General features: G+C 47.1%; 1 protein-coding gene and 1 long non-coding RNA gene across 3 annotated transcripts; one reads left to right on the forward strand and one right to left on the reverse strand.

Moving 5' to 3' along the window:
- The first annotated feature begins 1,787 nt into the window (after positions 1-1,787).
- LOC308644936 lies at positions 1,788-5,265 on the forward strand. Its single transcript, XR_014021116.1, has 3 exons — positions 1,788-1,924; positions 2,026-2,214; positions 4,849-5,265. It is a non-coding gene; the product is annotated as an uncharacterized lncRNA (long non-coding RNA).
- On the reverse strand, positions 2,208-23,791 carry SEC14L2 (SEC14 like lipid binding 2). 2 transcript variants are annotated; one of them, XM_081286792.1, is made up of 12 exons: positions 22,851-23,790; positions 20,795-20,870; positions 16,356-16,399; positions 15,926-15,985; positions 15,479-15,667; positions 14,416-14,511; positions 14,204-14,264; positions 13,460-13,543; positions 9,824-9,930; positions 9,602-9,741; positions 9,303-9,472; positions 2,208-3,236 (listed from the first exon to the last, which is right to left on the reverse strand). In XM_081286792.1, exons 1-12 carry the CDS (start codon positions 22,902-22,904, stop codon positions 3,106-3,108), a joined length of 1,212 nt encoding a protein of 403 aa, XP_081142918.1. In that variant the 5' UTR covers positions 22,905-23,790; the 3' UTR covers positions 2,208-3,105. The 2 variants fall into 2 exon arrangements, with proteins under 2 accessions (XP_081142918.1, XP_081142919.1); XM_081286793.1 differs by lacking the exon at positions 20,795-20,870 and having other exon boundaries at positions 22,851-23,791.
- Between the last annotated feature and the right edge of the window lie 292 nt (positions 23,792-24,083).

Consider the following 24,083-nt stretch of genomic DNA (forward strand, 5'->3'; position numbering starts at 1 on the left):
AGCAAAAACCTCTCCCAGGACTGACTGTAGCTTTTGGAGCCAAAGAACCTGAGTTCTGAAAGGGAGATTGAACACATATCTGTGTGACCCCGGGCCAGAGTCTACTTCTCTGAGCCTTACTTTCTTCATTTGTAAAATAGGGGGAACGTTAGCATCCACTCCCTGGGATGGTTGCGGGGATTAATTATAACCATTGTTTTTATTTTTTAAAAATATTTTTAGTTGTAGATAGACACAATGCTTTATTTTATTTAGTTTTATGTGATGCTGGGGATCGAACCCAGGGCCTCACACATGCTAGGCAAGTGCTCTAACACTGAGCTACAACCCCAGCATCCCCACTGAGCTACAACCCCAGGACCCCCTTACTACCAGCTGGGACATTAGCTAAGGATTCTAAACAGCTTAGTTCCTTAAGCCCTCCCACCAACTATGATCCTCTTTTACAGAAGAGGAAATAGAGTCACAAAGAAGGTGGGTCACTTTCCTGGGACACACAGCTGCCAAGTAGTGAAGCTGGGATTTAAATCTAGACAGTGTGGCTTCAGATCCCATGCTCTTAAGGAGAGCTCAGTAAAGGAGGTTTGGGAAGGAAGTGAATGGCGAGTGGCCTAGAGGGTGGATGCCCGATTCTGCAGTCCCTCTCAGGAGGTGCCAGGTTTATCTATCAAGCACTAACTGGATCATTATGCACCCAGACTGAACCTTTTGGGGGCAGGACGTTAAATGAATGCACGAATGAGACAAGGGAAACAAGGATGGGGTACAAAACTTCAGGGAAATGAGAACAGGAGACAACTTAGGGGCTAGTGATTACAACAGGGGGAACCCCTACTGAATCTGTTTACCATGTGAGCAAGGAGTGCACTTTACTAAATCTGTGAATCCTCGGGGCAAGCACAAGGCCATTAGGAACAAGCCGTCCTGGGTCAAAATCTCAATTGTTCCATCTATCACACACTAGCCTCCCCGAGCCCCAGTTCCCTTAACTATAAAAAATGAGAGTAACCAATATTTACTGAGCGCTCACTTGTACCGGGCTCTTTTCTAAGAGCTTTGCATTTGCTTAGCCCTTAAATCTTTGCAACAATTCAAGTCAGTAAGCACGAGGATTTTGGCGTGGTGCCTAGATGTTCATTAATAATCATCTTTTATCATCAAATAAATACTGGGAAAATTAATATCAACTCGTTATGAAGGCCGCCGTTTTCAGCCCTAGGCCTCTGCATCCTTGTAAGTTAGTGTGAGGCAGTCAGTCAGCGGTTACATCTCGGGAACTTGGTTCGAGGCTATGGGTGGGAACAGAAATGTCTCCAGTCCCTGAATCGCCGACAGTGCGGGTGCGGAATTAGGAGACGGTCCCTAATACCACGTGATCACCCCTGCTCCACCTCCCCACACTTCGGGTCCCTAGCAGGCGCAGCGAGCGCTCGCCGGGACTGGCACTTGTCTGAGCTCACGTACACCGGGCGCTTTTGACGCCGCCAAAAGGGGCCGGGCCTCTGCCCTCAACCGTGAAATCGACCCTGGCACCCTAATGTCCTGAGTAAAGATGGCAAATGACAGCCCATTGGAAGAACCAATCAGGAGGCAAGTTGTTAGTCGAACCGCCCATAAAAGCTGTAGCGAGCGTACAGTCGCAGTGAGTTTCTGCGCCTGCGGCTCAAGGGGGTGTGGGGGGGGGGCGTAGTTCCTAAGTGACATTCGGGTCTCAAAATAAGGGTAGCGAGGAATCGAGCGGTAGGCATTGAATTCCACTCTCTGTGCACTCAATGATGCTTTTATTCACCTATGAATCTTCCTAAAATAGCTTTGTAAACCAAGACCAGGATGTTCTCCTGAGCGATCTGACCGTCGCCTGTGCAGCCTCAGCCCCCTCTGGTCAGCGCTAACCCTGCCCCTGCCCCTGCCCCGAGCTCCCCAGGTTGGACCAGGGCTCGGGTTCTCGGGAGAAGAGGTCCCGTAAGGGCCTGGGTCTGCCTTCCCTAGTTCTGAGTAACCCGGGATCTGGCGTTTTTTTCGCAGGACGTGTCAGTTGAATTGCTGTGGTTTCGTGGCAGTCCCCAGTCCCTGGTTTTGCGAGATGCTGGCCAGGCCTTTGGCGACCTGCCCGGACAAACTCTCCCTGGCTACCTACATCCACAGGCACGAGGAACCCACTTTGCACCCGTTACACGCCTCCCACAGAGATGGGACTATCAAGACCTTGTTCAGGTCAGTCAGGAAGCCAGTTGGCAGGCACTGTGGGTGACTCAGACCAAAAAATGCTCTGAGTGCTACTGTATTCATATCATTTGTCAGAGGGTTACTTGGTGAGAAGCTGGTGGCTCAAAAAAGTGAATGGAAGCCCCCCCCCCGCCCCCTTTTAGGACTCAATCCTAATCCAAGTCTCCTTGGTCCTTCCACCAGCTGTGATCCCTAGAGGTAATTGCCCTTGTGCTTTGTTTACTTTGGAGAACAGTGGCTGGGTACCAAGTCCCAGGAAGCTCTGAGTCACTGACAATCATTAGTAATTAAAGTGACATCCAGTGGGGCCCAGGAGTTGCTGGGGTTTTTAAAGTGAAAGACCTGCCTATCAACCTTCTATGTTGACTTGAGCCACTCCTGAGATTGGGATAAGCCAAAAGATACCCCAGCCTCAGTGATTTAAAAAAAAAAATAGAAGGGAGTCTGTAGCAACCAGCCACCTTGCTGTCCCTCGTTATGATCTGAAGGTCCATGTTCATTTGGGAGCAAGTTCCTCCCCTACAATTGCTTCCCTGAAATGTTAGGTCCCCCCGCTTTTCTAATTTCTTCCCTGCTGCCATCCCCATGGTAACCTCTCTCCGTCTTAGCTGTCACTGAGCAGGTGAAGTTGGCAAGGCTTACAGAACAGATCCTATTGTGATGGTCATCCCCTGTAGACTCCTTAGTGATTTGAGAGGCAAGGAGACCCACTCTAGCTACTTGCCCTCTTCCTGATTCTAAAATGAAAGCTCCCAGATCCAGCCTGAAATCTTCCCTTCAGCCCAGTTTCTTTGGGCTGCAGGGTCGCAGGGAAATGACTGCTACAAGGAAACCAACAGGGAGACACTGAGGGGGCCAGGCCTGCTGTAGGAGGAGGCATTATTTAGGGGTGACTGTCCCCAGCTGATTCATCTTCTCTTCTGAGGCTTTGTCTGGAAGCAGGACCTCCACAGTGAAACTGACCTTCTTGGCATGAATGAAGCTGTAGGTGTTGTCAAACCTCAGGACATCTGAGGGGAGGCAGAAAAACAGACATTCAGGTGATTTTAATAGAAAGCTCAGGAACAGTGATATATATATATATTTAATTGACTGAGCAATGCAGTGTGATAGGTAATGGGGATGAAGGGAGTATGCGCAATGGACTTTGACCTTCTTAAAGTTAGTCTAGCTGAGTTGACAAGACTTTGTGGAGTGTAAAGCATGCTAAGTGCCGGATGAGTAACAAAGACAATCACATCTATAACATCTGGGAAGAAGAGGGCCCTGTACAACATAACCATGTCTTTTTAGACAAGGTAGAGCTTGAATTGGGCTCTGAAAAGGAAAGTAGAATTAATAGCAGCAGTAGTAGTTGTAATAATAGTAATAATGGCTATTTATGTGTCACAGCACTGGGTTGGTGATATGTGATCACATTCTTCTTCACAACTCCATGAATTCAGCATTAGTCCTGTTTTATACCTGATAAAAAAAAAAAAAAAGAGGTCTCTTATGTCACATAGTGAAAAAATGGTTGGAGCTAAATTCTCCTCTAGTTCACATTCCTCTTTGTCCTGCCTGACTTGGGCCTTGGAAAGCCAAGCCCTTTTCAGTTTCTGACAATAGGTAAAATGTGCAAGCTTTGTAAATCAGGAATTTATCCTGCAGAAAGATAAATAAACAAGGGTGCTCACTGCATATCTGCTTATAATAAGAAATTGGGAATACTCAAATATTCTTCAAGAGAAGATCATGGAGTTGTTTTTTTTTTTTTGTTTTTTGTTTTTTTTTTGGTACCGGGATTGAACCCAGTGGCATTTAACTATTGAGCCACATCCCCAGCCCTTTATATATTTTACTTAGAGACAGGGTCTTTCAGACCTAATTCCTATGAGTGCATCCATGTGTGTAAATGGCCCGTTTATTATGGAAACATGATACTTATAAAGGGATGGAAAATGTTTCGTAAAATAATAGTCAAGACCTATTAGCAGTGGTTTTCAATGGGAAGAGAAAATGGGCATGTAGTTGGCAGAGAGAGCTTCCAAGCCTTGGCAATAGAACAGACCTGCTTTTAATCTAACCCTGTTTTTTTCAAAAGTTGTTCCATTTCAGTCAAACATCCCCTTCAAGAGAACTAAGCACAAAAACAAAAACACTAGTTCCACCTCTTCCCTATGCTGGTCTTTTCTCACTTTTCCCAGCAAGAAGAAAAACCTGTGTATTTATCCTAAGACTTTTACTTTCCCTTTTCCTGACCCTGGATAAAATGATAGTTTAGACCAAAAGTAGGCATACCACCCACTCCTTCCTGGCATGAAGTGAGTATGTCATTTTTTCTCTGGACCAGAGGTCTTACAGGACTTACAGTCCTACAAAGAGGGAAGTTTTGCCGGGCATGATGGCACATGCCTGTAATCCTGGTGATTTTCGAGGCTGAGGCAGGAGAATTGAGCATTCCAGACTAGCTTTAGCTAATTAGCAAGGTCCTGGGCAATTTAGTGATACCCTGACTCAAAAAATAAAATGGGCTGGGGATATGGCTCATTGGTGAAGTGCCTCTGGGTTCAATCACTAGTCCAAAAACAAACAAGGGGGAAAAAAATGAGTGAAGTTTTCTCTTTGCCCTGTATGATACAGCCTTGTCAACTAGAATCTATCATGCTGGAAGAAAGTTCTTTTGATCTCCCTAGGTCAAGAAGCAGCATTGAAATGGCTCTGCCTAGCAAGATATTCTGCCTTCACAAACAAGGAAGGGGTTGATCAGAGGCACAGGCCCTTGGGAAGTGGAGTCACTGCAGCTCTAGATTCTGCATGGTTCATTTTTACACTAGTCATCTATTCACAGCTCATGGAGCCATTGAAGATCTTTCAAACTAGGGCTTCCCAAGTTTTGTTGGGATCTGAGAACCCCCCTTGAGAATCTGATTAAAGCACCAAATTTCAGATTCCCTGGAGTCCATCATAGATCCTCTGGGGCAGTGGTTCCCAATGGGAAAGGTACTGTTCTGAAGATAAGTTGTCCTCATTTAATGTAATAAAAATATATATATTCTAGTGCTGGGTGTAGCTGAGTGGTAGAGTGCTTGCCTCAAATGCATGAAGCACTGGGCTTAATCCCCACTGCAGGGAAAAAATTAAATATATATACATACATATGTGTGTATATAAATATGTGCATATTTATATGTATAATATAAATGAATACACACACCACACACATACATATGTACAATTGCAAATATATATTTGAATTTAGTTTCTTTTTATTTCTCTAATATTACAGATAAGAGATTATATTGAACCCAGGGTTGTCCTACCACTGAGTTACATCCACAGCCCTTTTTATTTTGAGACAGGGTCTCACTAAGTTGTTAAGGTGGCCTAGAATTTGTGATCCTCCTGCCTCAGCTTCCTGAGTTGCTGGGATTGCAGTCATGCACCACCATGCCCAGCGATATTGATTTTTAAATTATGTGTATAGGTATATTATGTATTTATGAATTCCATTTGAGAATAGTAAAGGGGACCCTAGACATATTATAAAAGGGGAGTGTTTGGTTTTTTTTTTTTTTTTAAAGAGAGAGTGAGAGAGGGGAGAGAGAGAGGAGAGAGAGAATTTTTAATATTTATTTATTTTTTTTAGTTCTCGGCGAACACAACATCTCTGTTGGTATGTGGTGCTGAGGATCGAACCCGGGCCGCACGCATGCCAGGCGAGCGCACTACTGCTTGAGCCACATCCCCAGCCCGGGAGTGTTTGGTTTTAAGGATTTAGGACAACTGCTCTAGGGAGTCCATGGGCCCCAAACTAAGATCTGCTCTTGTCTACTCCCCTCATTTTAAAGAGAAGGGAAGCCACATCTAATTTGTCAGAGACACTTGCTCAAACTCAGAGAACTGGTGGCCAAACTGGACCTTCTCAGAAAGCAGAACTTCTGTTGCCCGGCTGGCCTCTTTTCACCCAACACTGTCAGCAGCGCTGTGTCACCTTCTTTCCAGGTCTTCACGACCACATTGTACCCTCTTGTTGGACAAAAATCTAGATCTTTTCTCTAAATCTATCCATTCCTAGTTGAGAATTCCATACACAGTAGGCCCTCGGTAAATATTAGGTGAGAACAAAAAAAAAGTTAAATCAGTTCAAACTTTGGTCCCCTCGGCAATAATTTAGTAGACCTGGACAAGGACCAGAAAAGCCCAGTGAAGGTTAATGTGTTCCAGCCATTGGAGGCTGGGCACTCAGAGGTTTAATTTCTCCACTGGATGATTGTGTTAAACATTGCAGGGGATCTTCTGATTCTCTGAGGGCACTTCCTTACCACAGATGAGTTTATGACCCAACACTGGATTCTCTGGGCTTGGGACTAACCTGAGCCACTAATCCCACCTCATTGTCTTTTTACCTGGGAAGGCAGAATAGATGCCTTTCCTGGGAATGGGTGATTCACAGATCCCAATAGAGGCCCTATAGGCACAGGGTTCCAGATATGTTCCTATCAGGAATGTATCCAAGAGGAGCTATAATAAATTTGGGATTTGTAAACCAAAGTCTGATTATGTTAAAGGTTCACAGACCCTTCTCAGGCTGTGTTGCCCTTCAGCTACTAAGGAAGAGACAGAGGGCTAATGGTCAATGCTAGAAAATAGGTTAGGGCTCCCCTAATGGATCTATGACAAAGAAATTATTTTCCTGGTCTAGGACTCCAGTCTCTCCATCATCACATCAAAGAGATGTCCTGATCATCTCTAGGACAGTCTATATTCAAGGAATCATGGAGTAGGATTCTAGAGAGTTTCTTGCTCTCTACATAAGTTACTTTGTTGGAGAGAGAGCACCCCTTCTCTATACCTTATCTTTCCCATCCTTTAAAAAAAGAAATTCAAGCTTGTACGTACAAAGAAGTTTATCCTTTGTAGGTGACAGTATCTGGGCTGGTGCTAATCTTGTTCTTGCTGAAGCAATAGTATATACCCTCTCCCCCTGGACCAAGCTGCTTATTAACAAGAATACTCCCCACTCCATGGGGAGCCATATTGTGCCACAGAGCATCTGTGAGGAGGGGGCAGTAGAGACTGAGGTTGCCTGAGATGTGAGAAATGAGACAGAACTACAGACTAGGTGATGGTTGGATAAGCACAGAGGCTGAAACATCTGTGGAGCTAGTTCAGACCTCCTGGTGGTGCTCCTTAGAAATGGGCTACAGGGATAGATATGGTGGTATAAAACTATAATCCCGGCTACTCTGGAGGCTGAAGCAGGAGGATTGCAAATTCAAGGACTATCTGGGTAATTTAGTGAGATGCTGCCTCAAAATAAAATTTTCAAAGAGCTAGGGACATAGCTTAGTGGTAGAGTGCCCCTAGATTCAATTCCCAGTGTACCACACACAAAAAAAAAAAAAGAAAGAAAGAAAGAAAAGAAGAAAAAGAAAGAAAGAAAAGAAAAATAAAAGAAAGAGATCAGGGCAGGGCATAGTGTCACTTGCCACAGCAACTTGAGAGGCTGAGGCAGGAGAATCACAAGCTCAAAGCCAGCCTCAGCAACTTAGCGAGACTGTCTCCAAATAAAAAATAAAGGGATAGGGATGTGACTGAGTTGTTAAGTGCCCCCTAGGTTCAATCTGTATTACCAAACCAAAAAAAAAAAAAAAAAAAAAGAGAGACAGAGAGAGAGAGAGAGAGAGAAAGAAATAAAGAAAAAAGAGATGTGCCACTGGGCTTCTCCCATCTTTGCAGCATAATCTTCAGGATGGCCCTACTCCCACAACTGCCCTAAAAATAATAATGGTGGCCACAGAGTATTGAGTGCTTGCTCTATGCCAGGCATTTTGGTAAGTGCCCCACAAATCTAATCACATCTGGTATCCCTATAAGATACCCCTTGTAGCAATCAAGAAATTGAAACTCAGGGAGGTTAAGTCACTAGCCTAAGGCCAGGCAGTCAGCCAGTAGTCCAGTCCAATTCAGGTCTGATCATAGAGCCAGCCCTTGCTCATTGATTTTCCACTCTTAGCCCCCTGACTCTGTCAGAAAGGAAACTGGGAATTTGGTTGTGTTTGTGTGTTCACACATGCTCATAAACATACTGCATTGTCACTGGAAAGCACATTATTTTGTAGAAATAGTAGAAAAAATGAAAGCCCTAACTCTAATGCTAACTTTAATAAGGGTTATCTCAAGGGAGCTTAATCATCCTTCCTCTCCTGAGATAATCACTATTAGATTTAGCATAGACTCCCCAGAATTCTTTTCTGTGTACTCACTTTTTTAAAAAACCAATGTTAGTGTATACCATACATTCTGGGTTTCATTTAATAAGTATCAGACATTTTACATGTCAATTTATTCTCTTTAATGTCTATATGATATTCCAATGTATAAACGGACTATAATTTTATTTAACAAGACCTTTTATGGCCATTTGGTTTATTGCCAGTTTTCTAGGCTGCATAGAACATCCTACTCCCTCTCTGTTTGTGTATTTGTGTAAATATTTCTGTAGGATATGTTTCCAGAAGTAGAACTGCTGAGTCAAAGGAAGTTTTAATCAATATTTCAAAGTCAAGAGAGGTTAAACACTTTTTCAAATGTCTGTTTGCCATTCTTATTTCTTCATGTGTAAACTGCCTGTTCACATTCTGTGTCTGTTCTTTGATCAATTGGACATGAGTGGCATTCAGAAGGGTCAAGGCTGAGCTTTCTTCAGCACACTGCTGAACCTCTGATCTCTATACCTATCCAGCCAGTTCTGCCTCTCTGGCCTGTGGGGGAAGAGCATCCTCAAGAAATGTCTGGCCACGGTCACAGACTCAGACCCCAAAGCAGACATTCTGAACCCCTGTGCTTATCTACACTGCGACTCACCTATACCTGGAAGAGTCCCTTCCTATTTCTAACCAGCTGAGTCACCTTGAGCAAGTCATTGTACCTCTCCAAGTCACAGTTTCTCATCTATGCAAGGAGAGGGCTGCTCATGGGATTCTACTTCCCACTCAAACTCTTTGAGAGCCCAAATCCATGGAATAAGAAGGGACTCACAGGCAGAGAGCTGGATAGAGGCTTCAAGGCATTGCCAAGATAGATATACTTACAAATGCCAGGATCACTGCAGGTGAGGGTCCCATCCTCAGGGACCAGGTGGGAGTTGTACCTCTGGTTAGGCAGCACCTCTGTCATCTCTCCTGCCCGCTGTCGCTCCCCCATCTTGGTCTTTAGGAAAATCCCAAAACCAACATCTGCTCCCTCTGACATAAACTGCCACCTGCAGGAGAAACCCACTCATTTAGACATAATTCTATCTGTATGTGCATCTCTCTGGCACCAGGGATTTTTTTCCCACTACAGCCCACCGACTGGCACCTACAGGTCTCCTGGAAGGGCCAGGTCCTACCTGAGGACGCAGCCTGGAAAGAGGATCTCATACTCCACTTGATGGGAGGAGCCACGAGAAATCTGCACACTGTGTTCATATTGCTGCTTCACCTGGTCTCGCACATGATACTTCTTGGGAATGTCACCCCCATAGTTGATCTAAAAGCAGAGCACAGAATGAATTGGAATGTACATTTAAGTCAGGCTTCCCTGTTCACCTTCAGCCTCTGATGGCTCTCACCTTGGATTTGCACTTGGGATTTCCATCAGGGTCAGTCATGGTGCCCCCATATTCCACAGGCAACTGGTCAGGGCTGATATGTTTCAGTAGAATCTCCTTCCAGTTTGCTGGCAAGACAGGGAAGAATGAGACATGTCACTATTAGGCAAGATTTCACCACAGCCCTGATGGTCTATACTAAAGTGACAGAAAATAAAACTGTCCCTGTCTCTTTCCCTATGAAGATGGGTATTAGGAGGATATGATGTGTACACAGTACTTGCAGGGGAGTTAGGAACAGCCATCTCCCAGAGAAAGGATTCTATCCTGGACCAGGAATTGGGAGATCTGGTTTGCTATCCTCTGACAGCTGAGTAACTTAGAAAGTCAGTTCATTCAAGCTAGTTCTTCCTGCCCTACAGGGTTGTGGCAGAAATGACCTAAGTATATTTGAGAGGGCATTAAGGTGCCCAACACTAAACAGAATATACTATCACCCCCAAGGAAGGTGGTACAAACATTAAAGTATAAGCAGGAGGAGGGCAGACAAAGTGGGGATGGGTGTTCCATGCAAAGGGAACAGCATGTGCAGCAGACAGGAAGGTCTGGTCTACCCTGATAAGATAGAAGACTGCACTTACCCTATATGTAATTGTACTCAATTGTGACTTACTAAGTGAACCCACTGTATAGTGCTCCCTTAAATAGTTTCCCTTGGCTTTACCCAAGCCCCAAATTCACTCCTGCCCCAGTTGTTTTGAGCTATTTTGGCTGCTTTTTATAACCAAGCCATCTCCTGACTAGAAGACAGTCTGAACCCCTGTGCTTGATTCTAGTGCGGCCAGTACTGAGAACCCATATCCAGCAATTCAAATTTGCGAAGGAATATAGCCAAGTACAATGTTTTGATACTGAAACCTTTTGGTGCTAACTATATAGACCATATATAGGCAGCAACTCCATGCCATAGGGGATAGCCTAGTGTCTTCTGTGTAGTGCTGACTGAAACCCTACAGGGACATGGCGGCACATGCCTGTAATCCCAGCAATCTGGGAGGCTGGGGCAGGAGGATCCCAAGTTCAAGGCCAGCCTTAGCAACTTACTGAGATCCTATCTCAAAATTTAAAAAATAAATAAGAAGGGCTGGGAATGTAGCTCAATGGTAGAGCACCCCTTAGTTCAATCCCCTGTAGCAAAAAATATAAAGAAAAAGAAACCCATAGAGACTGTCCATGGTCTTCCCAGTCCTCCAATTTTTAGGACCCAAGACCAGGCAACTTCTGGGAACATAATGGCTGTGGTTTTAAAGTGATTTAATCTGCACTGCTAAGCTCCAGTGACCAGCCTGGAGTGAATTTCATCCCTCCTTTGATGAAGATCCTGTACCTTCCCAGCCTGAGGCGGGTTTGGTTAAAAGAATTTTAGGTGTGGGAGGGAGAACAGACTGAGCCTCCTACATAGTTCAGCTGCCAGGAAACCAAACCGTCTCACGCACATGGTGGGTGGTAGCAGCAGATAAACCAAAAATCATAAAAGCCTTTTGCTCTGAATTTTCGTTTCTTCCCCCAGTTCAGCTGGAGAGTTGGGATAAGGCCAGGACAGTTCATCCCATCTTACAGAGGGAGTAACTGAGGCAACAAGAAACAGAATCTGTCACTGCTGGGGCTAGGACTAGAACCCAGAAATCCTGCACTTCCCTGGCAATATCATACATGCGCCCATCTCCCTGGCACGTTTGGAAAATCATCACTTGTAAAATCACATAAAGGGGAACATTCAGAAACCTTCATAATCCCTATTACCTAGGCCCAGTTTCACACAGGTTGCATCAAACCTTCCTTGAGCTGTGGTGATCTACCTTTCTAGTTCTTTTTCCCACCACTCCACTTCCTGCTCTGGAAAGCAGAAGTACCCATCCCTGGCTGGCTTGATTCCTGTGCATCCTCTTTGTGGATTTTGGGTCTTGCTTTTCCGTGTGACCCTATGTTCTCCCTGCTTCTCTGCATATTCAATCCCTGTTGGCCTGCTTCTCTGCCAACAACATTAATCACTTCTTCTCAGTCTCCCTGGTGGGCACTTCTTCCTCTGCCTGCTCTTGAATTTGGATATTCCCCCAAGGTTCAGCCTCTGCTCTTCCCTGGGCATCTTACCTACTTCAAGGTTTTAGCTACCACCTTTATTTGATAATTCCCAAATTTCCAGACTGAAGTTCTCACCTAAGCTTCAGGCACATGTGTTCCCAACATCTGTAGATCTCACAGACTCTTCAGGCTTAACCCCAAGCTCATTCAAATTTCTACCAGTTGTTTTCCTCTGTTGAACTAATTTAGCATCACCATCTACTCTGTCATTTATGCCAGATACCAAGAAGCCATTCTGGATTTCTCTTTCTCTCTTATCTCCTACATTCAGTCAACTTGACTTCTGCTCTTTTACTTCCTAAATAAGCCTAAATCCACCTTCTTCTCCTTATCCTGACCACTGCTGCCCCAGTTCATGCTTGCAATACCTCCTGCATGGACTGTGGCAACAGTTTGCAAACTGGCATCAGTTCTTCACAATCTTGCCATACATCAGTTTAAAATCTGATGATAGGGGCCTATACAGTTATGTCCCAGCTTCTCAACATAGTACCCTGCATCTGCAACCTGGCTCCTGGCTCTCCAGCCTCACCTCTTGCCACACCCTGTCTCGTGTTTAATAACAACTGCCTGTGCCACACCAGAAGGTCTTTGCTCAATGCCTACTTTCTTCCAAGCAGCTTCCTGCCTTGTTGCACGCAGCCCACTCTTACTCATCCCACAGTGTGTAGTTCAGATGGGCATCACCTCCTCCCCAGCTTAAGTGGAGCCGGTAACCCTGCTCAGCTCCAGTACACTTTGCGGTTTCCCTTTTCTTCCATTTACCATATTGTGCTGATTAACATCTGTTTGTGTCTCCCTTCCCTCAGAGTTCTTCAAGGGACTCTGTCTTTTTCATCTTTGGATCCTGGCACCTAGCCCAGGGCCTAGCACATGAGAAGATGCTTGTCACATGAAGCCACTCCTAGTTGCCCCCAACTGAAAGTAAAACCTTGCTCTTCTAATCTCCATGGCACCTTCTCAATGTGTTTTCTAGTATCTTCTAGTTTGTATCTTAGCTTTCTCTCTATAGGTTGCATTTCTTCCATAATACATGAATGTCTTAAGGGCAAGGACTGGAGTTTCCTTCATCTATGAATCTGTGATTGTGAGCCCAGTGTTTGCTTCTAGAGTATCTGAGAAAGAGTTCTTATGATGACTGACAGGAAGACCCCAGGTCTGTCCCTCCTTGCACCTGGGTCCCACTGCTCCCAAGCCTTCACCCTGGCAGCCATGGCTATACCTGGGAAACCTGACCCAATTTTTTTTTTTAAAGAGAGAGTGAGAGAGGAGAGAGAGAGAGAGAGAGAGAGAGAGAGAGAGAGAGAGAGAGAGAGAGAGAATTTTTTTAATATTTATTTTTTTTTAGTTCTCAGCGGACACAACATCTTTGTTGGTATGTGGTGCTGAGGATCAAACCCGGGCCGCACGCATGCCAGGCGAGCGCGTTACCGCTTGAGCCACATCCCCAGTCCCCCTGACCCAATTTGGGTCACAGACCAATCTGTGGAGTTGAGAAGAGTCTGAGCCACTCACCTCCAAGGACCATGATTTTCTTCCGAGTGTCCTCACTCAGGAAGGGTTTGATGAGATTATAGGCCACAGGAAACAGCTTGGGGGCTAGAACAGAGACCAGACCATGTGAGGCTGGGGGCAATGTTCAGTCAATCCTTAATGGTGTCATCTGTAGCCCACCTCTCTGCAGCACACCTACCCCATGCTGGGCCATACATCCCTGGTGCTATGGAGTGCACATCAGCTGCCCAGGGTATGACGCTCAGTGTGGGCACCTGTTTGAAGTTCAGCCTCCCCATCCTTGGATCTAGTTAAATGATCCCTTCCTATCTCATTAGGATAGACAACTCCAAAGGAGGTGATAAAAACTAAAATCTCTGCACATCGGAAAGCACCTGATATGTCAGCACCAACCTTTGGAACATGATCTTGGGCCCCTCCTTTGGCTCCTTGTTTTGCTTTTTTCAATCTGCCTCCAAGTAATGTTTTTGGCCCCCCTTCCCATTTGACTTCTCACTGGAAATTCCCAACTTACTTTTATTTATTTATTTTTTTGGTACTAGGAATTGGACCCAGGGGTGCTTAACCACTGAGCCACATCCCAGCCCCCCCTTTTTTTTATTTATTTAGAGACAGTGTTTTGCTGAGTTGCTTAGAGCCTTGCCAAATTACTGAGGCTGGCTCTGACCTCATGATCCTTATGTCTCAGCCTCCTGAGCCACTGGGATTACAGGTGTGTGTGCCACCGCACCCAGCCCTACTTACCTTTAACAACAAATAGACGCTTCAGTGTTTCAGGATAATTTTCCTCAAACATGCAGAGAAACTGTGGAAACAAAAAATCACTGGTTCCAGCAGGCTCAGGCTTTTGTGCCAGGGAGAGAGAAGCCCTGCTTCCTCCAGACCATAATCTGCCCCCATGGCTGCACCCATCCCACAGGGCAACCTAGATGAGGATCCCACTCTGACTCCCTTACCTCTCCATAAGCTTCCACTGCAGGTTTCCAGAGATGCTTGAGGCCCAGCCCCTCACAGTCATAAATCATGGTGATGGTCTCTATTTTCTTCCCCAACTACAGGGAACAGATAGCAGAAAGTCACATTAGGTTGCCCCAGTGCAGAAGCCCGGCCCTGTTCAGGGCAAATGCTGATTGCACCATGTACCCACCGAACAACCACATCTGGTCTGGGCTGGGCCCAGGGTTTTCCAAATAGAATTAACCACCCCATGCTGGAATTGTGGCCTAAGCAAGTGGTTCCCCCTGCCTAAGTCTCCATGTTCTCATGTGGTAAACGACTGGGTGGATCTAGATTACATCTGAGGTCCCTTTGTCCTGAAGGTTTGCCTGGCAGCCTCTCTTCCTTTGAATCACCATGTGATCTCTGGGCAGCACCCACGAGGCACCTGTGCAGTGAATTCTCGAGCAGGTATAGATGATCTGTCCACTCTAAGCCCTTAAGGGAAAATGTAGGTTGAATGTCTCCTGCATCTCCAGCCCCTTAGGGTCTCTGCACCCAGTAGCCTCTCTGTAAACATTTGAAGATGACAGTACTGAAATGTCCCTAAACGTTATCATATTGTTTCACTAGATCTTTACAACTGTTGGAAGGAGGTAGACCAAGATGGCAGCTCCAGCTTGTTTCTCAGTCTTTTTCTCATTATGGAATCAGGAGTCCTGATCTCTTTTGAATTCAGTTAGACAAGCACAGAATCTGAGCTCATCAACACCAATGGTGCCCCAATACTTGTCCAATAATGGATTGCCTTATTTGGCAAAACAAAAATTTGTCAGGCTGGGGTTGTAGTTCACTGGTAAGAGCACTTATTTAGCATATGTAAGGCCCTGGGTTCAATCTCCAGCACAACAAAAACTGGCAATATTATATCAGTTTCTAAAATTCTGAGACTTTACTGGTCTATGAAATCCAAAAGCCTGGTCCTCAGCCCTGAGGCTGTACTTCTATCCCTGTGTGACATCTTGCTTCAGTTTGAATGCTTCCACAGGGTCAACTTATTCTGGACAACAGCAGATCACTCACCTTTGTGCTCTGGTGGGCACACTCCTGTAAAAGCAGCTCACAGTCCCGCATCTTGGTCCTGAGCAAGTCCTGTTTGGTGGCTGACAACAGCAGACCCTTGGCATCCAGAGGCCCAATGATATCGTACCAGACAGGGCAGCCCTCCAGGTCATAGCCACACCTGCCCCCTGACAGATACTGTTGGATCACCTGAGCAAAGACATCTGAGTGAGGAGGTAGTATCTGGGAAAGCCAGGGCATGCCTACCTTCCCTGGATGGCAGAGCTTTACTTTGGGTTCCTTAGTCTCTCCCTCCCTGGATGCCAATGGATACCCACTCTGGAAACCATCATGGCTCCCTTGGCATTGTCGTACCTTTCTTCTGAGGATCCCAGTTCATAAACCCAGGACACTGGCTGTGGGTCTACTGTTCTAGCATTGAAATAGAGCAAGCTAATGTATACTCACCTCTGGAGGCTGCCAGCTAATGATGTTGTCAATGTCCTTTTGCTTTCGGAACTCCACATGCTACAAACATACAATCAGAGATTTTAAAGTGGGAATTGGGGAGGAGGGGTGAGTAGGGGTTCTTAATATGCATCTAACAATAAGTGACAGCATGAAATGGAAAAGAAGGCCCTGCCTGTTTCAGAGGTCTCAGCTGAACAGATTAGCATTCTTGCCTGGCCTGGAACTAGGAAAGCTCTGCAGATCCAAAGAAAGGAATGCACTTTGTCCCAGAGGGATAATGCGACAGTGATCGGCTAAAACTCAGATATGTTACACAAGCAAAAGACTGTGATCAGAGTAGGTGGGGGTGGGCAAAAGGAAATCCAGGCAAGGTGTGATTCTGTTGGGGAGGAGGCAACAGTGGGATTTCAAGCCAAATGGATCTCACCTTCCGGAGCATAGCCTCCGACTTCTGCAGGTCGAAGCTTCTTGCTATAGTAGAGAAACACAGTCACAATTAGGCCAGCAGTCTGGGTGCCCAAGGATGGAGAAACTTCCCTGTTCCCATCCTGGGACCAACTCCTCTAGGGTGTTCTCCCCAGCTGCCTGGAAGATCATCCCACATGCAGAAGGCAATATGAAGACTTCCCTGAGGGCTTCTGGAACACCACAACACCACAGCCCCTGGTTCTATGGGGAGTGCAGGTCAAGTTTAGGGAAGCTGGGGATAGGATTACAACCTCAGGGTCAAAAGAGTTCTACCCCAGTGGATGTAATCAGGTGAAGGGTCTTATTTCTTCTCAGGGAAAGTGAACCCTGGACCCCCTTATCATTTGGCCTTCCCCCTTACATGGAGAAACTTTATCTCCTCTAGTCTAACATCCAACCCTGAGAAGTTGACCCACAGTTCAAAGATGAACATAGTTGCCCTGTAATCTGGGATGAAACTGGCAGAACACCCCAGTGAGGTAGAGGAGTCAATATGCTTCCAGTCGATCTTTTCATGTGCTTAAAGGACCCACACATACCTTAAAGGAGCACAAAGAGTTCCTGAAAAGTTTCTGAATTAAAATTCACCTGAGCCAACACTTTATTTATGTATGAACCCCAACAAGTTGTCCTGCTCAAGTTTGAACACAAAGACCTCACTGTCCCTCAAGGCCACTTGCTCCCAACTAATTAGAGCTTCCATCTGCACTTCTCATACTGAGTGGAGATCCACTCCTGAGACACTCAGAGGACAGGGTTGCTTCTGTAGTCACATGATAACCCTTCTGATACTAGAAAATTCTTTGCTGTCAACCTGGATCTGTGCTAATATCATGCTGTACATCCTTGGAGCCTTTCACTATTCCTCACAATCAGTTCCAAGACCATCCTCGTAACTTCCCTTTGGATGATTTCCAGTTTGTCAACGTACCTCTTAAAGTGTGCTATTCAGAGCCAAGCATAGCCCCAGGTGTTATATGCCTTCTCCAATAAAGCCTAAGAATTTTCTTGACAACAGTCCCGCCCTTAACCCAGGCAGAACTTTGAGTCAACCAAAAGCCGCAAATCCTTTGCACCTGTGCAGTTAAGCCTCTATCCCATACATAGAGATCCATCGCTATCAAGTTTCATCTTGATACAGCCAGCTTCATTCCAACCTTTGAAGATTTTCTAAGATCCAGATTCTGGCCAATTTGACCATCTGATCTATGAACTGTACACCCTCAGCCCCAAGCTGTACATCCTTCATGGATTTGTTTGGTATTCAGATCAGCTGAGAACCATGGAATCTGGGCCAGAAAGGCTGCTCCCTGGGCTGTCACTAGTCCATTCATATCACTTTCTAGGACGAATATATTCCCTGACTTTGCTGTCATGAAATCCAGTCCTCTCTCTTGGGCCCAGAAGCTGCATCATGAGGTTTGACCAGTGCCACTCCCATCACATGTGCTGGACACACACTGATAGAAATGAACAGCCACTCTCAGGAACTGGTCTTGGGAAGTTCCTCTCAACTACCACCCTTCCAGTGCAATTCAGCAACCTAGAGTAGCTTGCACAGGAATACAATGCAGATTTGCATCCCAGCTCTTCTACCTTCTCTGTTTGACCTTGGAAAAGATGCGGCACATCTCTGACCCAATCATCTGATGAACTAAGAAGCAGTAAAGAGAAGCTGGGAATCTTTCACAGAAAGGGCACACTCCTAAAAGAGAGCCCTTATCTTCCTAAAGAACAGAGGCAGGGTGGCAGCAAATGGTGAACCCCCATCTGGGAGGAAGCTCTCCAGTTAACCCTTATCTATCAAGGTCCAACATCCAGGGTCTGAGTTGCTACTTGCTCCTGACAGCACTCTACCTGGTGCCTCCCCATTTCTGCTCAGTCAGATCTCGCTGGGCTTTTGCTGCCCTGGTCAGTGGCAGCTTACAGCCAAAGCACTGCAAGAGAACCCAACCCTGTAAAATGCAGAGACTCAAATGTGTTCTGCCTCCCTCTCAGAGTTTCCACCACCTCTTCATCTTGCTATCTAACCCTTCTTGCTGAGTGCCCAGAGCTCAGCCACAGCCAGAGGTAGGGGTGCAGTGGGGACTTGTATAACTGTTCACATGCCTGGGGGCCAACAGAAAACTGAACCCCAACCTCACACCTGGGTTAGAGAAAGACATGATGCTGGTGTGCAGTTTACAAAAGTCTCCTTTAGAATCAAAAGGAGAAAGGGAAAAGGGTTGTTTTTTTTTTTTAAGTCAACAAAAACCCTATTTGGAATTCATAATAGGGTCTGACCAAGCCTGAACTCTTGCCCAGGAAATGTGAGCCACAAGTAAAATGTAGAAGAGACACTTTCAAACTGTTTTAGAAGCAAAGCTTGGCTACAGGAGCAGCGGTGGCTTACTGGAAAGGATGCTGTGGCTTACTGGAAAGGGCGCTGTCTGAGAATCTGGAGTTTCTGCCCTGATTCTGCTTTGCAATAGCTATGTACCTTCAGGTAAATCCCCTTCCCTCTTTGAAACTAAGTTTTCTCGTCTGGCAAATGAGGATGAACACACTCTTTGATACCCCTGTGAGAGTGAAGGTGGTGTGGTGCCTGATATGGGTACTTGGTGAACTATCAAGCCTTATGCAAAAAAGGTTATCCCAGGACTCAGGAGAAGTGGGGTTAGGTGTTTGAGAGACCAGCTGCCAGGACCCCACCATTCTTCCTAGACAAAAGAAATCTACAGAACTCTTTAGAGGCTCTCTGAAACCACACTTCCCTCCTCCTAGCAGCTTGGTTTGATTGTCTTGCAGATGGCCCTTTAAGGAGGCCACTGTCTTCCCACTCTCTCCACCCACCTGCTTCTAGCTTCAGCCCTTCAGCAAATGCTGGGCCAAAATTTCCTCCAGCCTGGACTAACTCCACTGCCACCTCCACACTGCCCCTCCACCCTCTCTGGGTGGGCTGGGAACACAGGATCACATCTTTTGGGGGAAATGGGCAAGTGACACTTCCAGTGGCACCCAAGGCCCCACGTGGCTCTCCTGGATGCTCCTACCGTCAGTGTTTGCTAGCAGACCTGCAAGAGCATACTAGCTCCACTAAATTTCTGGGGACAAAAAAAGGAACTACAGCAACTTGGGAAGCTGAAGCATGAGGATTGAAAGTTCAGCAACTTAGACCCTCAGAACTTAGCAAGATGCTGTCTCCAAATTAAAAAAAAACAACAAAAAACAAACAAACAAACAAACAAAAAAACACGTTTTAAAGGAATGGGAATTTAGCTTAATGGTAAAGTGCCCTGGGTTCAATTCCTAGTAACACACACACATAAAAGGAAACTACATATTTTCACGTGTCCCACACTACTGGGCATGTAGGTGTGTGTGTGTGTGTGTGTGTGTGTGTGTGTGTGTGTCTTCAAGCAAATAATAAGATATGATTTATACTTTAATATTTGGGGATATGATTCTACATCACATATTAAGCTCGTTAATTTAATACAGTGGTATTTTCTTTGTTATTTTTATTTCCAGTAATATTAAGTCTCTATAAAGAAAAAAAAAAGTGTGTCAGAAGAACTGGGGAGGGTGGCACATGACTTGACTCACAGGAGAGGAGAAGAGGAAAATGAATAGAAAGGTTTTAGGAGTGAGAGAGAACAGGGTCAAGTTTGACCTTGATGTTAGTAGCAGCTTGTACAGGTCATCATTAAATGCAGAGCTCTGTTGTGTCGTATCTTGCACCAGGCAGGGCACCCTGTCTTGTCCTGTTCTCCCAGGGGAAGATCTCTTAGGAAAGAAGTGAGACTGACTCAGATGCCACAGCCAGGCCAGAGCAGAGCTGGAACTATAACTTGGGGCCCTGGCACCTGGCAGGGGTTTGAGAAATCTTGTCTATTCAAGTTGAGCTGAGCCCCTCACATTCCCCATGCACACTTCCCCTTCAAGTTGCCTGAACCACTGGCAGCAGAGGCTTTGTCATCTGACAGGGCCCAGAGAGGCCCAGCCTCTCCCAGGGACCAGGACTCTGGTTCTAACCTCACCTCTGCCTCTGATTTCTCACTTGGTGGGGCCCTCCTCACTTTTCCTCACTTTGCTTCCTCAAGTAGATCAGCAGAACAGATTTATGTAGCAGACAGAAAGGACACTGGCCTGACAGTAAGCAGACTGGGACTCCAGTCTTATCTCTGCCTGCAGCTCACCCACAGTGTGACTTGGAGCAAGTCACTTTGCCTCTCTGAGCCTTAGTGTCTTTACCTACCAAGAGAAAGGTTGAGGTTTTGTAATTGCCAAGTACTATTTTATTCTAAAGCCTGAACACCCCCAAATTCTCGATTGCCAGGGGCCAGGTTCCCAGAAGTGGTCATTCTGTTTCCCAGAATGCACTCTTGCCTCAGCCTCCCACAGCCCCTCTTCCCTCACCTCGGAGCCAGCGCAGAAGAAAATAGTCATCTGGATTCGGCAGGGCAGGCAGCACGTCCTGGACATTCTCCCGAAACTGTAGGGAGAGGCAGCTTGGGTGAATGGTAGGTCCCACCCTGACCACCCTCTGCCAGAGACTCTCCACAGGGGACTTTGCTGGACCCCTCTGTTACATTGTTCAATGTTATAGAAACTGTCTGAGTACCTGGGCCGCTGGGGCTCTCTGCCTTGCCGGGGTGCCAGGTCAGGTAGCAGGGGAGGGGGTAAGAAGTGAATATGACACTGTGCCTGTCTCTCTGTGAGTTCTTCTACACACCAGTCTGACCAAGTGCAGTAGCAGGCACTGGCACTGTATCTTATCTACTCCTCACTTTAAGCCTCTGGGGGTATCACTGTCCCCATTTTACAGATGAAGGAATAAGAGCTCAGAGAGGCTAAGTAACATGTCCAGGTTCAAACAATTAGTAATAAACAGAGCTAGGAATCACATCTGGGCCTGTCCAGAGTCCAGAGCACATACTCCTTCACCAAGGTCTCTTGTCCCATTGGTAATAGGTGAGCATTGTGCTAGGCAGCAAAGGGAAGGAAAAGGGGGGTCTCATATGACTTTGTGTAAAAAAAAAAAAATAGTATTTAAGCTGGGCTTGAAGGAATTGGAAAGAAGCAGAGGGAAGGGAGTGGGCAAGCCAGGTGGGTAGAACAGTTTCAGCAGGAAGCCATGAAGGGGGAAAGTGCAGTCAAACAAGAGAGGTGGACAGTGACCCTAAGGGATAGCCACACCCACCTCCAATCTCTCATTACCTTGTAGGTGAGCAGGCCCCAATGCACCCTCCCCAAGCCTCCAGCTCAGCCATTCACCTTTCCCTGGTCACTGACATACAGAGGGGACCAATGAGGACCAGCCACCTCTGCCCCTTGCCTAGGTCAGCCAGGATTGAAACCATCCCAACCCCCAAAGCAGCTCCTAATGTTCCAGGGTCACTACTCATCCAAACTGCAGGCATAAAGCCATCCCCCACCAATGACCCTACCCAGCCCCTGGTTTCCAGTATAATCATACCTTATTTGTTCCCTGCAAGTCAGCAGTAAAATCTGAAGTCTCCCTATCCCACCTTCCTGGGATGGGAGAGGCCCAGCCTGGAAAAATTCTTCATGGAGCCAATGTCTTCCTATTACTGCCATAGCATGGGGCATCCCCTCCCTGCACCCAAGCAATGGAAAACTGCCCACCCATGGAACCTCCAAACCTTGGGGCTGGACCCAGATGAGGCCCTGAGAAGACCACCCCTCTCCCCAAAGGTAACAGAGATAAGGAGATTCAACTGGTGGGGAAGGAGGGGCAGACCTTGAACTGTAGCCCCCTCCTATGGCCAGGTTCACCTCCTTGCCTTCTGAGGAATAGCAACCTAGATCTCCAATCAAGAAGGGATCTGGGTTGCAACACAGGCGAGGATTGGTCTTGGCTCAAACTAAACCCAACACAGTGCGTCCTAGGAAGGGATCTTAGATATAGATGTACTATCTTCAACATCAGCTGGTCCAACCAGGAGCAAGCAGAGAAGGACCGGGCTTTGCCCAAGGTCGCACAGAGATTTGGTCCTGAGCAAGGGGTACCAGAGTATCCTAAGGAGCTGTCCAGGACCCTTTTCATCTGCCACTGCCTGGGCAAGAGGAAAATCTCCCGGAAATGGGAGAAAACCTGGGGCCCTGCCCCTGTCCCAGGGCCCGGCTGCCAGTGCCTGCCAGCCCCGAGGATGAATGTTGCCTTTGTGCCCTCAGCAGCCTCCAAGGGCTTCCAAGCAACCACTTCTTCCCAGGTGGCACCGCCAGGGCTGCTCCGAGCTGGGGCCGGGGTGACCAAACTTCCTAGGGTCCCCAGGCGGACTGAAAGAGGGAAGAGCCGTCAGCTGGGTACCGGCCAAGCGGGGGCGGCCGGCTGCTGCTCCCTCCGCCGCCCTCCCGCCGGGACAGTCCCTCACCACTCAACCAGTCTCTTCTCACCCGAGGAAGAGAGCCACAGCCCCGAGCAAGGGCCCGGGCCAGGCAGACGGCTCACCTTGGCTAGTGCCTCTTTCTGTTTGGGGCTCAGATCACCGACTCTGCCGCTCATCCTGGCTCAGGCTGGGGGCGCGGCGGTTGCGGCAGCTGATGGAGCACGGACTCGTTCGCCGCCGCCGGAGTAAAGTCCCAGCCTTTTGCCGGGGCCGCGGGGCCGACGACCAAGCCCCGCCTCTTAAAGGATCCCGAGGGGCGGGGTGGGGAGGGACACGCTGAGACGCTAGGGGCTCTAACGCGTGCCCGCTGCCTCCTCAGGAATCCCAGCCAGGCGCGGGAAGCGAACCGGATTGCCCACCCGGATTGTCCACCCGGATTGTGGCCACAGCCAGTGGGCATCAGACGACTAGGATGTCTGGGATTCAGTCCCAAATTTTACCCTTAGATTTCAATGTGACCCTAGATAGACACTGAGGCTCCCTGGGACACTCTCCCCATCAGAACAAGGAGATTGAAAGTTGCTAATGACCTCTTCTAAGGTCAGATCTCTCTCAGCGCAGGACCTCGCGGCTCCTTTCCTCCGCACAGGACGGTAGAGAACCGCCTGGTGCACTTGTGAGGAGCGATGTCCCTAGAACCTAGCTTCCGGGGAACTGTGGTATTGGCGGGTCTTTTCTGGGGCACTTTCTTCCACCTGTCCGGCCATCCATTTAGAACCACTGCTGCCGGCCCAGATTGGGGCCTTACAGCGGCGACAGCCTTTTCCCTCCATCTGTAGGGCAGGTAGGAGGAAGAATATGGGGGCCAGATTGAGGATCAAGGAAGCACGGTTTAGCGTCTCCTCACCCTGGGTCCTGTCCTCTGCTTCTAACATTCCCTGCTTTCTGCCTGAGGGCTCACACCTCAGCTGGTGTGGAGGAGTGCTTCCTTTCTGGAAATGAAAAGACTTAGGTTTGAATGCCAAATGCTCCACTTTTTATGAGATTTCATCAGCAAGCGACTTTGCCTCTCTGAATTCCAGCTCCTTTATTCACTAATTGGCTTGGCGTGGGGAGGGGGGGTTGATAATCCCGACTTGCAATCAGCAGGAGGCAAAAGGGAGCTATATAATTCACTTTGTGTAGTGCCTAGCATGGGGCTGGCTTCTTGTAACCACTTCCTAGTCCTCCCTACACAGCCTTCCTCTGCTGCCTTCCTGGCCAGGCTTTGTAGAGGAAGTCACAGTGAAAGCAGTGGCCCAATGAAAGCAGACCTGTTATCAGTTTATCTGCTTCCCAGAGCTGTGGGTTTCTGG

The sequence above is a fragment of the Spermophilus citellus genome (assembly GCF_964194105.1).
Source record: "Spermophilus citellus genome assembly, chromosome: 3".
Classification (NCBI taxonomy): domain Eukaryota; kingdom Metazoa; phylum Chordata; class Mammalia; order Rodentia; family Sciuridae; genus Spermophilus; species Spermophilus citellus.

Coding starts and splice junctions, on each gene's coding strand:
- SEC14L2 (XM_081286792.1), bottom strand. CDS start 22,904: ATGAGCGGCAGAGTCGGTGATCTGAGCCCCAAACAGAAAGAGGCACTA. Junction 16,400..20,794: donor TCTTCTGCGCTGGCTCCGAG/GTGAGGGAAGAG, acceptor TCTCTACTATAG/CAAGAAGCTTCGACCTGCAG. Junction 3,237..9,302: donor CTGCAGTGATCCTGGCATTT/GTAAGTATATCT, acceptor GCCTCCCCTCAG/ATGTCCTGAGGTTTGACAAC.